Source organism: Sitophilus oryzae, unplaced genomic scaffold, assembly GCF_002938485.1.
Source record: "Sitophilus oryzae breed Bouriz unplaced genomic scaffold, Soryzae_2.0 scaffold_1494_pilon_pilon, whole genome shotgun sequence".
NCBI lineage: Eukaryota > Metazoa > Arthropoda > Insecta > Coleoptera > Curculionidae > Sitophilus > Sitophilus oryzae.
The window spans coordinates 3,624,945-3,638,545 of record NW_022146163.1 but is presented as its reverse complement, the minus strand read 5'-3'; the positions used below and the strand labels follow the sequence as shown (position 1 = coordinate 3,638,545).

At 30.8% G+C, this 13,601-nt stretch overlaps 2 protein-coding genes across 10 annotated transcripts in view; one reads left to right on the top strand and one right to left on the bottom strand.

Annotated features, from left to right (window-relative positions):
* Positions 1-13,601, top strand: part of LOC115877511 (patronin) — a 210,518-nt gene that overhangs the window by 11,328 nt on the left and 185,589 nt on the right. The window contains exon 1 of one of the 9 annotated variants that reach the window (XM_030893716.1): positions 528-747. The exons of 7 other annotated variants lie outside the window; for them this stretch is intronic. The gene's annotated coding sequence lies outside the window, so the exon portion shown is untranslated. Of the gene's footprint in view, positions 1-527; positions 775-13,601 lie in introns of those variants that run through there. One more of the 9 variants, XM_030893717.1, reaches the window with a different exon arrangement.
* LOC115877512 lies at positions 4,694-12,287 on the bottom strand. The gene is made up of 2 exons (XM_030893723.1): positions 12,241-12,287; positions 4,694-6,906 (listed from the first exon to the last, which is right to left on the bottom strand). Exons 1-2 carry the CDS (start codon positions 12,249-12,251, stop codon positions 4,917-4,919), a joined length of 2,001 nt encoding a protein of 666 aa, XP_030749583.1. The 5' UTR covers positions 12,252-12,287; the 3' UTR covers positions 4,694-4,916.

Sequence of the window (13,601 nt, the reverse complement as noted above, 5' to 3'; positions counted from 1 at the left end):
GGGTGTTTCCCTTTAAAAGCGTCCAATTTGACCCACCCTGTACAGTGGCTCCACATTCACGCGTTTTCAGGCGGATTTTAATAGTCTTAATTCGAAATGTCCAGTTCGCTCGAAAATTTCAACCAGCGAGCAAATACGCGTCAATCGGCAATACGCTTCGCTGTATGTGGAGCCACTTTTTTTTTCAAATTCAACGCATAATTTTCAAATTCGCTCTGAATTTCAGGAACTAAAAGGGTGAGGACAAATCTGTGTTTAGCATCTTTATTTTCATAAACATGTAGCGCAGTGATGTGAAAACCGCATCCTATCTCTACTCATATCCCTGTAAAACGCACTAAAATGGGACACCCTGTACATTAATTTATGATGGTGTCTATTTTGTATGATATAAATCATGGTATGCAATCTTCTGCAGTCGTGTTCGTTTATTTTTACCTTTATCTCCCAACTCCCCACCTAGGCAATGATCGGCGGAGCGCGGAGGCACGCACCATTGCCATCACGAGAAATAGTAAAGCCGCCGATTAACAAAGTTGCGAAGCTCTCCCGACTAGTCTTTTGCTCTCCGGCTATCGCGTACAACCAGCCATTTCCAGCGCTAGGATTGCTGTATAGCGCGTGGTTCCACGGCATAACAGTTCTATAAAAATCGATTTCGGATCCGCGAGTCTATCGTTAGCGGGGTGGTTAGAGACAATTCGCCGGTGTAGTTCGGTGTTGACGTTATACATATCTATATATAGAGTATGGTTATTTGTTGGTTAATACAGGGTGAGTTTCCTACGATGTTCTCTATGGGTAACTCGGAAACTACTGAAGATAGAGAGGCGCAGTCGGTTAAATGGGAAAAGAATTGCAGTTTTGTGGGGTCATAAATCTTTCGCCTTTCAAATTTTTGCAAAAGTTCATGGCTTACTTGATATTTCGAAAAAAACAAATTTTGGCTATTTAAAAAATTGTCCCTAATTCCATTATAATCTATTTTAGACAAAAAGTTTTCAGATAAAAGTTGTAGATAATCACATCCCTAATGAGTTTGTGTTCTCATATTTTTTCTAAAGCCTGTCATTTTTGACATATGGCACAAACATATGTTTTTCAAATGGAAACCATAGTTGGCCAGGACTTCATAAGAAGCGCCATTTTTTAAGCTTTTCAGCGATATAAGCTATAATATGTTTTTTTTTTTAAATTTCTAAGTTATAGCCAATTCTTATCTTTCTTGACTAATTTCACTTAGTTGGTATGGTATTCTTATTCTGTTAGGATTTACAACTTATAAAAAGACAGAATATATTACTAAACGGTTCTTTACAATTTACATTACACAAACTAAAACTTAAAAAAATATCACTGCATACACTTTAAGTTATTTTCGAAAATGTTCAAAAAATCCGCCATTATTTTGAGTACATAAATGCATCTTTTTAAAACTGAATTACTACCTACCTATTCTCACAAAACGACCGGTCGACTTAATTAAACTTCTCCCGTACCGCCTCTTCGAGTGCCTCTCTTAATTCATACGTTCTTTTGTAAACCTTGTTAACCATACCGCATAAAAAAATCTAAAATGGATAGGTCAGATGATCGAGGAAACACATGCAATTGGTCCACCTCTTCCTATCCCTGAGTTTGCATAATTATGATATAAATAATTTTTAACATTTTTAATCAATATTTCTTTCATAACCGGGGGGGGGGATCATAATGAAGGACATCTTAGAACCACTCTATTAATGCGCGAGTATCTAAATTTAACTTTTCTAACATGTCTTGAAAACCGTTCTCTAAAAAAAGTAAGTAACATTCACCGGTCAACATATCCTCGAAAATGTATGGCCAAGAATAGTTGAACCAATAATCCTACACGCTTTTTTTCATTTGCAAAATTAATATTTACAATTTTTGTTTATTTTAATATACAAACTTTCGATGTGACAGTTTCACATTTCCGAGAGCAACGACGGTTGAACTTGTTTCTATGGCTAACTAAGTGAAATTGTTTAAAAATGAGAACATGGCTATAACTCGGTAATTTTGTGAGAAAAACATATTATAGCTTATATCGCTGAACAGCTTAAGAAATGGCGCTTTTTATGAAGTCATGGCCAACTATGGTTTTCATTTAAAAAAAAACATATGTTTGTGTCATATGTCAAAAATGACAGGCTTTAGAAAAAATCGGACGGCACAATTCATTAAGGATGTGATTATCTACAACTTTTATCTGAAAAGTTTTTGTCTAAAATAGATTATAATGGAATTAGGGACAATTTTTAAAATAACCAAAATGTTTTTTTCGAAATATCTAGTAATCCATGAAATTTTTCAAAAATCGGATAGGCGCATATTTATGACCCCACAAAACTGCAATTCTTACCCTATTTAACCGACTCTCTATCTCCAGTAGTTTCCGAGATACCCATAGATAACATCGTAGAAAACTCACACTGTATACTCACCGGCACGAAAAACGGGCACCTTACAATTTTGATATAATATTTTAAAGTTTAATATATTTTGTTCTAGTTGGCCGATTTTGATTATTTTTTAAGCAATTTGTAGCTAAATTATTTGACTTTTTCGTATCTCTTTCTAAATTAAAAATGAGAGATTCCTTCTGTCTATTATACGAGGGAAAACAAATTGTTGATATTTTGGTGAAAGTTTGAAACACCCTGTGGAATATGTTGACAAAGCACGGGATTTAAAAATTTCATTCATCATTTTATCATCTAAGTACGTCTTTTCTCGATAGTTTGTTTTTGATTCATCTCAATAGCTTTGTTTTTATTGGAGATATGCGCTTTTGAATAAGACAGTAACGATTTACAGTAATTTTAGCATTGATTTTGGGTTCTCATCATCAACACACTTATAAAATAGGGTTTATTGTTTTTGTAATGTCACTGTCATTGAAAAGTTATATTATTATTGTTTACTGACGTTTACTCTAGTGGAGATGAGTTTAAGTTCTGAACTATGGACTAATTGCTGCTTTAATTGATCATGGTGGAAATCAACAATCAATTTCGGACTTATCACTATTTCAGCTACAGTAAATGCCCAACAGACAATAATAATACTGTATGATCGAAAAAAAATGGCGTCCAGTTGGCTGGGAAATGACGATCGATGACATTTCCCATATAAATTTACATATAAAATGACAGCGATCTTCATTTCATAGCCATCGCTGACGCCGTTTTTTCTCGATCATACGGTATAATTTTCCAAAGACAGTAACATTACATAAATTATTAATACTATTTTATAGGACCAAAAGCAAAGGCGTGGTTTTAATGTAAAAAATACGAAAAAGTGTCTTCTTCAAAAGCGAATATCTCCAAAAAAATTAAGGTATTGAAATGAATCAAAAAACAAACTATCGAGAAAATCACACACCAAGACGATAAAATTATTTTTAAATTTCTTGCTTTGTTAATGCACTCCACAGGATGTTTCAAATTTTCACCAAAATATCAACATTTTATTTTCCCTCGTATAATTGATAGATAGCACCTTTCATTTTTAATTTAGAAAGAGATACTAAAAAGTTAAATAATTTAGCTACAAATTGCTTAAAAAATCATCAAAATCGGTCCTCTAGAACACAATATACAGGGTGCGTCTCAAAAGTGGCTCACCCCTGTAACTTTTTCATTTTTTCAGTTATAAAAACGAGATTTGGTATGTTGGAATATGACATAAATTAGGACTGATTGACGTATTCAATTGTTTTTAGTTACTTCCTGTTTTACTGGAAATGACTACAACTTTTGATTTTTAAATAGCACCCTCGGTATATTTTTACTTTATTCGGTAGAAATTGACACTCTGAATAAAAATGACATGTCGTGTGTCAACTTTTTACATTTTCGCTTAAAAAAAATCGTATTTTAAATTTCAATCTAGAGTGCTATGGCTGTCTTGAAAACACTAATTTTTCGATGGTCTAATGTTTTTGGTGTTTTGTCATGGCCGGTTAAAAGATGCCGTTAAAAATTGTTTTTTTAATCATATCTCAATTTTTTCAAATAGAACAAGGGTGGCTCATTGTCGTGATCCTGGATTGGACCACCGTCGTCACCAATCTTGTAGTCGCTGCCACCAAATGTTGTAGTTCTCTATTTGACTCGTATCACCACTTGTTGGGAATGTTATTCTTTATTTTTTTTATAATTAAATTCTTACTAAGTTGTTATTACTTTTTATTTTTAAACTTTTAATACAAAATATAAATTTAGCAGTATTACGTCTATGAAAAATTTTTATGAATGTCCCCGGTCCCTTCTGTGACCGTGCTTTTATGAGAATGCCCTCTCCGAAAATCCACGGGCGTACCTACTATTTCTTAATAATATTTTCAGGTAGGTTTGCAAAGGGACAAACATGACCATTTCTTAAGTAAATAGAAACCAGACATCGCGTCTGAAAGTAAACGAATTACAAAGGAAAACTAAAAATGATGCAACTATTTATGACTATTTCTTCCAAATTTCATCTTAAGGTAATGGTTCTGTTTATTTGCATCACCCATCTTTCTGAGAAGAATAATAATGTTGATGGTATTTTTCGTACCTTAAATTCTTTAGGCATAGCCGTAGAATAAGGGTAAAAATAATATTTTATACAATTTGTCGAATATACATATACATATAACCATATTAAATGTATGTTCACAACACCTCCCCCCTTAATGAGAGATTTCATGAGGTGAAAGTGATATGAAATCTCAAAACAAATGTTTATATAATTAATTAGTATAACTCAGATGGAAATGAATAAAAGTACATATATAAAAGTATTATACAAGTCTTAACTACTAATTATAACTAACTTACATTCTAACTTAACTAACATTTTTTTTTATAACTATTGCAGATTTAAAAATGTATCAAATGCGGAAATTATTTTTCTTTTAATGGTCGCCTTGATGGTACATACCCAATGGGTCTGCGCGAGGGCGCCTGTAAATTAACATTCTCTTCTTCGGAGTTTTCATAGTTACCTACATTTTCAGAGTTTTGGCTAATATTACGATTATAATGAGCAACATATCTATCACTATTTCTAGAAGATGGTTCCACAGACTGATTAACTCTAATGCATAAGTTTGGAATAATTCCGCAACAGGCTGTCTTGTTAGTACATTTTGTATACAATTTATAAATAATAAAAATAATAGCAAGAAGAGCTAAGATATAGGCAATTACAGATGCTGGAAATGTATAATTGTTTACAAGTTTCCTTTTTAGAATTTCATCACCTAACTTTTCAATATCTTCTAGCTTATGGCTCGCTACATTAAGTTCGGGGATGTGCTTTGTTAATTTCCTATAATGTTCGTTGAGAAATATTTCACTAATGTTTATTTTTTCTTCCTTTATCCTTTCGCAACAATTATCACTAATGTCGAATGGTGGAATAAAATCACTTGAAATATTGGACTGGACTGTATTTCCATGAGGGATTAGCATTGATGATGCGCTATAAGCTTTACATTGTTTACCTATAGTGACACTACCGCAATTTTTTAGTATTACATCTACGTGATTTTTTTTATTATTACATGATATCGTAAGAGTTTCTGGATGAGGAACTGCAAATAACCAAGTGTTACTGGTTTGTAGTTGAATAAAAATTGCTCTATCTGACTGAATTATACGTTTGTCACAGATATCAGGTATGATATTTGTGAATTGCAATAATTTAACTTCGCAATTATCTGCCAAATGAGCAAGAGAAACTGGTTTTTGTTGCTTGCAAATAAATTTATTTTCTATAATTTTTAAACAAGTATTAAATTCTATTTCCGACAGTGTAATAAACTGCTGTTTGCTTTCGTCAATTGCTATATATTTAGATGAGGGTTGAATTAATATAAACTGGTTATTTGACATTAATTTTGGAAAGGGTGATATTTTATAAATATAGAATAAATTTGTTTCAATTAAAGGGATGTTTATAATATATATTAATCGTTTGTTTTCGAAATAAACTTGCAACTCGATAACATTTAGAATGAGATTTGCATTGAGCGGATCTAATGGTACAGGAAATTCTAATCCATGAGGTAGAGATTCGGACACATCTTTTAATTCGTTAATTAACCTTAATGGCGTTAATATTGAGGGGTGTAAAACTCCCTTTCTTGCTACTAAAATAGCATTCGTAATCGTCATGATTTCTAATTGTAATTGATTTAGCATCATATTTAAAATAGTGACGTGTTCTTCTATGCCGGTTTTTATATATAGAAAATGAAAATTTTCTTTGACTTTGCTTAATTCATCGCTAATCTTTTTTATATTATTTTTTAATAAATTTTCGTTAAAATCTAAAGTTCCAATAGTATTATTGAAATTAATTATTGTTGATTGAACAATTTTTGTTTGTTCTTTTAAAAGTTGAAGGACTGAAGTTTCGTCTTTATTCATTTGTGAAATTTTATCATTATAGTATTTAGCATCTTCTTCATCTAAAACGCCGAATAAAACTTTAGTTGCTTTTCCTACAATATTGAACCAACCTCGTTTTTGTCTACTTTCTGATAAATGACTATGACCGATCAATTCGTGTAAGACTTCTAGTTCTTTTTCAATTTTTTCGAAAGTGTATTTAGAACTTTTCAAAAATAACTGACAAATATAATAGTGATATTGAGCATTCTCATTATTGCATAAATCTGTAGTATACTTACGGTAATTCTTTAATGATAATAACTTATTACTAATATTTTCTAATTCTACAAAAGTTACTAGTTTCCATTTGTTATTAAAAAACCTTAGTTCGCCCAGGTGCTCAAAGTGTATTCCAGGGTTCAAGTCATAAGTGGTTATATTGTATTCTGAGTGGACTACTGCTAGGATACTGGTAATTATTATAAATAAATTAACCCTAAAACAAAATATATATACTAATAATAAGCTAATTAAAATTTATTAATTCTAGTTTTTATAATCTATATATACTGATTATGTTTAGTTTTAATAATAAAAATATTTTAATCTATTTGCATGAATAGTTTGTTTATTTTTTCCTTTTTGAATTGTATAATTTACATCTGATATTTTTTTTATAATGGTATATGGACCAATCCATAAGGCGGAAAGTTTTTTACTTCTGCCACGTCGAACTGATTCGTCGTAAAGTAACACTTTGTCACCAATTTCGAATATTCTGGTATAACTGTTTTTATCGTAATTATTTTTTGATATGTTTTTACATTTTAATAAGTTTTCTTTAGCTAATTGATTAGAATGTTGCATTTTTTGTTTAAGATTGTTTATGAAATCATCATAAGTATAATTGACTTTAGGTGGTTGTTTAACTGATGTTGGTAATGTAGGAATATGTCCGAATAAAAGTTCAAATGGAGAAAATTGTGTAGCAGTGTGAGGTGTAGTATTATATGTAAATGTTGCATAGGGAATCCAATTATCCCAGTCTGTTTGAGATGTCTTAATGAAGTGTCTTAAATATTCTTCTAGAACTTTATGAGAGCGTTCTAGTGCTCCGTTTGACTCTGGGTGATAACTTGTTGTTTGGATCTTTTTTATCTTTAAAAACTTGCAAGTACTTTTAAAAATATCACTTAAAAAATTTGACCCCTGATCTGTGACTAGCATGTCAGGTATTCCGTAAATGCATATAATATTCGTTACAAAATGATGCGCTACAGTTACAGCTTCTTGATTTCTCATAGGTATATTAATTATATATTTTGTTAAATCATCCTGAAAGGTTAATATGTATTTGTGACCATTTTCGGTTTCTGGTAGTGGTCCAACTATATCTAAAAAACATTTTTCGAACGGTTTTGATGCCGTGGTCGTAATTACCATAGGCATTTTTGTTTTTCGAGACTGTTTATTTTTTTGACAAAGTTCACATTTTTTTATAAACTCTTTTATGTCTTTTTTCATACCTTTCCATGTATATAATTGAGATAATTTTTTATATGTGCGGGATGACCCTTGATGACCTCCTAATGGACAATTGTGATTTTCATTTAATAATACAACTTTTTCAGCATCTGAGGGGTTGATAAGACTGTTGTTAAATATTGTAATTTCTGAATAGAGGTCTTTAAAAATATATCTTATCATAGGAAGAACGATTTCCCATTTGACTAATGAGTTGTAATGATATTTTATAAATGATAGTTCGGTTTTTTCGTTGGATATAATATTTCGTAAAGTTAGTAAGCAAGACCAAATATTTTCATAATTAATATCACTGAATGTATTTTCGTTGTCTGTTAATAGAAATATATTACAATTATTTTGTTGATACTGAAAAACTGACGGCATGTCTAAAGGATTTGTGTTATCGTAATGTTCTAAAAATGTATTAATTTGTTTATTTTTTTCTAGAATTTTAAAGTCGTTTTTGTTGAATAATTTTGGCAAAAATAAAACTATAGGTATAAGTTGTGGTGTTTCAAACAGATTTGTGTTTTTTTCTTTGACTTTGGAATTAATAATTATATGGCTTTCGAGATGTGTTTTAAAATTATCATAATTGGTAATAATAGAATTGACATTTGTTGTGCTAACTATTCTACTCAATGCATCAGCATTTGTATTAATCTTTCCAGCTTTATAAATTATTTCATAGTCATATTCTTCAAGTTTTATTCTAAAACGCGTCAAACGAGAACCAGGGTCTTTGATATTAAATATATAGAGTAGGGGTTTGTGATCTGTAACAATTTTAAATCTTGTGCCAAAAATATATGGACGGAAATGTTTTACTGCCCAGACGATTGCAGTTAGCTCTTTTTCTGAAGTTGAATAATTTTGTTCTGCTTTATTTAGAGTTCTACTAGCAAACGCTATTGGACGATCATGATTAACCTTACCCTGCGATAAAATTGCTCCTACTGCGAAATTACTCGCATCTGTTGTTATAATAAATTCTTTGGTAAAATCTGGGTATTGGAGAACAGGTGGAAAAGTTATACTATCTTTAAGAATTTGGAAAGAATTTTCGCATTTTATACCCCAATTAAAAACAGAATCTTTTTTTAATAATTCGGTTAAAGGTTTAGCAATTTTAGCGAAATTTTTGATAAATTTCCTATAATATCCTACAAGCCCTAAAAAAGATTTTATATCTTTAGGATTTTTAGGTTGCGGAAAGTTTGTTACACATTGAATTTTTGATGGATCTGGTTTAATGCCGTTTTCTGTAATAATGTGACCTAAGTATAAACATTCTTTTCGTAAAAACTGACACTTCGAAGGTTGAAGTTTTAAATTATGTTGTCTAAATCTTTGAAAAACTTCAATTAATCTATCGTTATGTTCATTTAAGTTGTTTGCATAAATTACTATATCATCTAAATAAATAAAGCATTTCATACCATTAAGACCGCTTAAAACTGTGTTCATGAGTCTTTGAAATGTGGCGGGAGCTCCTTTTAAACCGAAAGGCATTCTGTTATAAACGTAATGTCCTGTATTAGTGCTAAAAGCGGTTTTATTTTTATCTTTTTCGTCCATTTCTACCTGATGAAATCCACTAGTAAGATCTAAGGTAGTAAAATAATGAGATTTTCCTAACTGGTCTAAAATTTCTGCTATATTAGGTAGAGGATATGCGTTTCCAATGGTAATTTCATTTAACTTTCGAAAATCAACGCATACTCTAAATTTAGGTGATAATGGGTCGCTTTTCTTAGGAACAACTAGTAAAGGACTATTCCAAGGACTGTCCGAAGCGGAAATTACCCCGTCTTTTAACATTTGCTCAGTTTGTTCATTAATTATTTCTTTATGTTTGAAAGGCAATCTATAAGGTTTTACGTTAATAGGACCTTTATTACTTTCTGTCGGTATAGTGTGTTTTATTGTGTTGGTGCTTGTTAGTTTATCGCCTTCTAAGTAAAAAATATCGTTAAAATCTCTACAAATATCTAATACTGAATTAGTTTCTTCTTCATTTAATTGGTCTAGATTAATTTCTTTTCTTATTTTAGCAAAACGATCGATAATGTCATAATTATATGTTTCTATAAATTCGTACTCATTAAAAGAAATAGGTTCGACATTCACTCTAGGTGTATGGATAGTTTGAGCTTCATTAGAAATATTTAATATGCTAACTAAACATTTATAGTTCTGGACTTTTGTTAGGCTTGACCCTAGATATAAATGTTCGGATAATTGTTTTGAAACTACTATGCCTTCGGACGAAGATAAATTAGCTAGAGCAGGTACAATAATTTGACATCTCGCGGGAATTATTGTAGTTGCTTCTGACGGCAAAATTTTAAAAAAATTGTCTTCAAAATTAATGACTCCGTCTTCGTAATTTATTTTGGCTTTATACTTTTGCAAAAAATCGCGTCCTAATAGTCCATCACTTTTAATCGGTATACTATCTGGCACAATGTGAAAAGGATGAGTTATTGCTTTGTTATTGTTTAATTTAATTGGGATGTTACAAACACCTTTAGTAAATACAGGTTCTTTACTTATACCTTTTAATTCTATAATGCAAGTTTTATTTAATTTTAGATTATTTTGTAATAAGATACATTCTTTCAATAAAGATATATCTGCCCCTGTATCTAATAAAAGATGTAATTCTTTATCTTTTATATCTAAAGAAGGGATTTTAATTATCTCTAATTGTTGGTAACTATCGGAAAATAATACTGATTTATGCGGTATGTCAATTAAGTTTTGCTCAATTTTAATTTTATTTTTATGCTCAGGTAGTGTGTAATTCATAGAACAGCTATTATCTAATTTTAAGAAGCGCTTAATCGGCTGCTCGCGACCAAGGCTTCGCTCTCGTTTCCCGAAAAATTTTGAGATGTGCTCGGTTCTGAAAAATAATTATCTGCTGAATTGATTAACGACTGAGAATTTATAGTTTGAATTTGTTGTGGTGATCTATTATTTGAACTATTAAAATTGGTAGTACTGGATTCATTATTGTAATTAGAAAAATTTTGAGATTGTTGAGGTATCGAAACATTTTGCTGCCGTTGAGGAACTTGTGAGTTATTAAAATTTCTTGGATTCTGAGAATATCTATTATTGTAATTTGAACGAGGATTATTACTGTTATAATTGTTACCATAATTACGATTATAATTACGCACGTCGTTGTTCTGATTAAAATTTTGATTGTTGTAGTTTCGATTAGTGAAACGTCCTTGATTATATTGTACTGTATTTACGTCTTGTCTATTTGAAAAATTATTATTGCTATTAAAATTTTGCGGTGGGCGTGTCTGATTATTGCTAGGTACATTTCTATTATATGAGTTACTATTTTGTTCGTATTGCCTAAGCTGTCTACACTGTGATGTTAAATGATTATTTTTAAAACAAAATAAACAGGAATTATTAGAAGAATGATTATTTAATTGTCTATTTCCACGCTCTACAAAACCTATATTTTTAAAATGCGAGTTTTTAAACCTGTCATTATTCTCAAGTTCCATTTCAATTGCTAATGATAAAGCTTTATCTAAATATGTAGTATTTTCGGCAATAATACGCATTTGAATTTTTTCATCGTTGAGTCCTTTTCTAAAAGTATTGACTAAAATGGAGTTTAAATTTTCTATTAAAACAGTAGCTTCGTTATTTGCATAATTTAAGTGACACGTTTCTTTATATTTATTAAAGAGAATTTGTAATCTATCGCCATATTCTTTTACAGTTTCCCTAAAATGTTGCTTTATATTCATTATTTGTGTTAGAAAATGCGATGGTGGTGTTTTATCAGTAAAGTGCTCTAATAAGAAATCTTTTAGTTCTTCCCAATTTTGAAACTGTTTATATTGTGTTACCTCTTGTGCCTTCCCTTTTAATTTAGTACCAAAAATTAAATCTACTAGTAATTCTTTTGATCCACTTTGACAATTTTTAATATTGAATCACAATTTTTAAGAAAAATTGGAGTGAATTTTGCGTCACCCTGACCATCAAATGAATTTATTAAATTCAGAACATCAGTTGCGTCTTTACCTCCTGCCATTATTATATTTTATTAATGATTTATTACTTTAGTTTAAAATTATTATTTATTTTTATAGATGTATTTTTAGTTTGAAGAGAGAAAAAAAAAAAATATTTACGAATTTTAAGCAATATTTTTTTTTTTTTGTTATTTGCAGCCCAGAATTATTATTGTCTTAACTTAAATCTAACTAAAATCAGAGAAGAAAACAGTAGCGTCACAATACAGTAAACAAATTGAAAGACTTACCCCGTCATCATCTGGTGAAAACAAAAGCTTCCCTGGAGACTTGCTGCTGCGCTCTGGCGCTCCTTCAGTGTCCAATGTCTACGTCTCGTGTCGGGCTTCTTGCTGCTTCTTGGTGCACCTTCAAGAACTGCCCGTTGCCTCTATCTTCTTCCAAAACTGGTAGGTTTTCTGCTGCGTCTGGCGCACCTTCAGGAAACCTTGGTAGTTTTTACCGCTGCCACCAATGTCGTGATCCTGGATTGGACCACCGTCGTCACCAATCTTGTAGTCGCTGCCACCAAATGTTGTAGTTCTCTATTTGACTCGTATCACCACTTGTTGGGAATGTTATTCTTTATTTTTTTTATAATTAAATTCTTACTAAGTTGTTATTACTTTTTATTTTAAACTTTTAATACAAAATATAAATTTAGCAGTATTACGTCTATGAAAATTTTTATGAATGTCCCCGGTCCCTTCTGTGACCGTGCTTTTATGAGAATGCCCTCTCCGAAAATCCACGGGCGTACCTACTATTTAATAATAATATTTTCAGGTAGGTTTGCAAAGGGACAAACATGACCATTTCTTAAGTAAATAGAAACCAGACATCGCGTCTGAAAGTAAACAATTACAAAGGAAAACTAAAAATGATGCAACTATTTATGACTATTTCTTCCAAATTTCACATCTTAAGGTAATGGTTCTGTTTATTTGCATCACCCATCTTTCTGAGAAGAATAATAATGTTGATGGTATTTTTCGTACCTTAAATTCTTTAGGCATAGCCGTAGAATAAGGGTAAAAATAATATTTTATACAATTTGTCGAATATACATATACATATAACCATATTAAATGTATGTTCACAACATCATTAGCATATTTGGAAAAGGCATTTTTGTACGAATAATTTGGTACCACACACTTGGTATTTCGAGTCAGATTGTCGTTATGAACCGCATGTTACAATTTCAAATAAACCACAATAGAAAACGTCAAAAATTGACATAATATGATCATCTATTCATTCTATTCAAAGTGTCATTTTCTATCGAATAAAAAACAGTTGAATACGTCAATCAATCCTAATTTATGTCATATACTAACATACCAATCTAATAATCTCTATCTTTGAAGTTTTATTTACATTAAGTTACTAAAAATTCTATTTATTTAAAGAGTTTCTATGTAGAAAGTGCCTTTCATTTATCCATTAAAAAATGCAAGACGTATAAAAGTAGACTTGTTTAAAATCGAGACTAGACCCTGCAAAACCAAGACCAAGGCTACTATTAGACTGCAAGACCAAGACCAAGAGAGTCTTGAGACCAAGACCAAGAAAGTCTTGGTCTTGATCTTGCATTTGCTTATCATTAAGT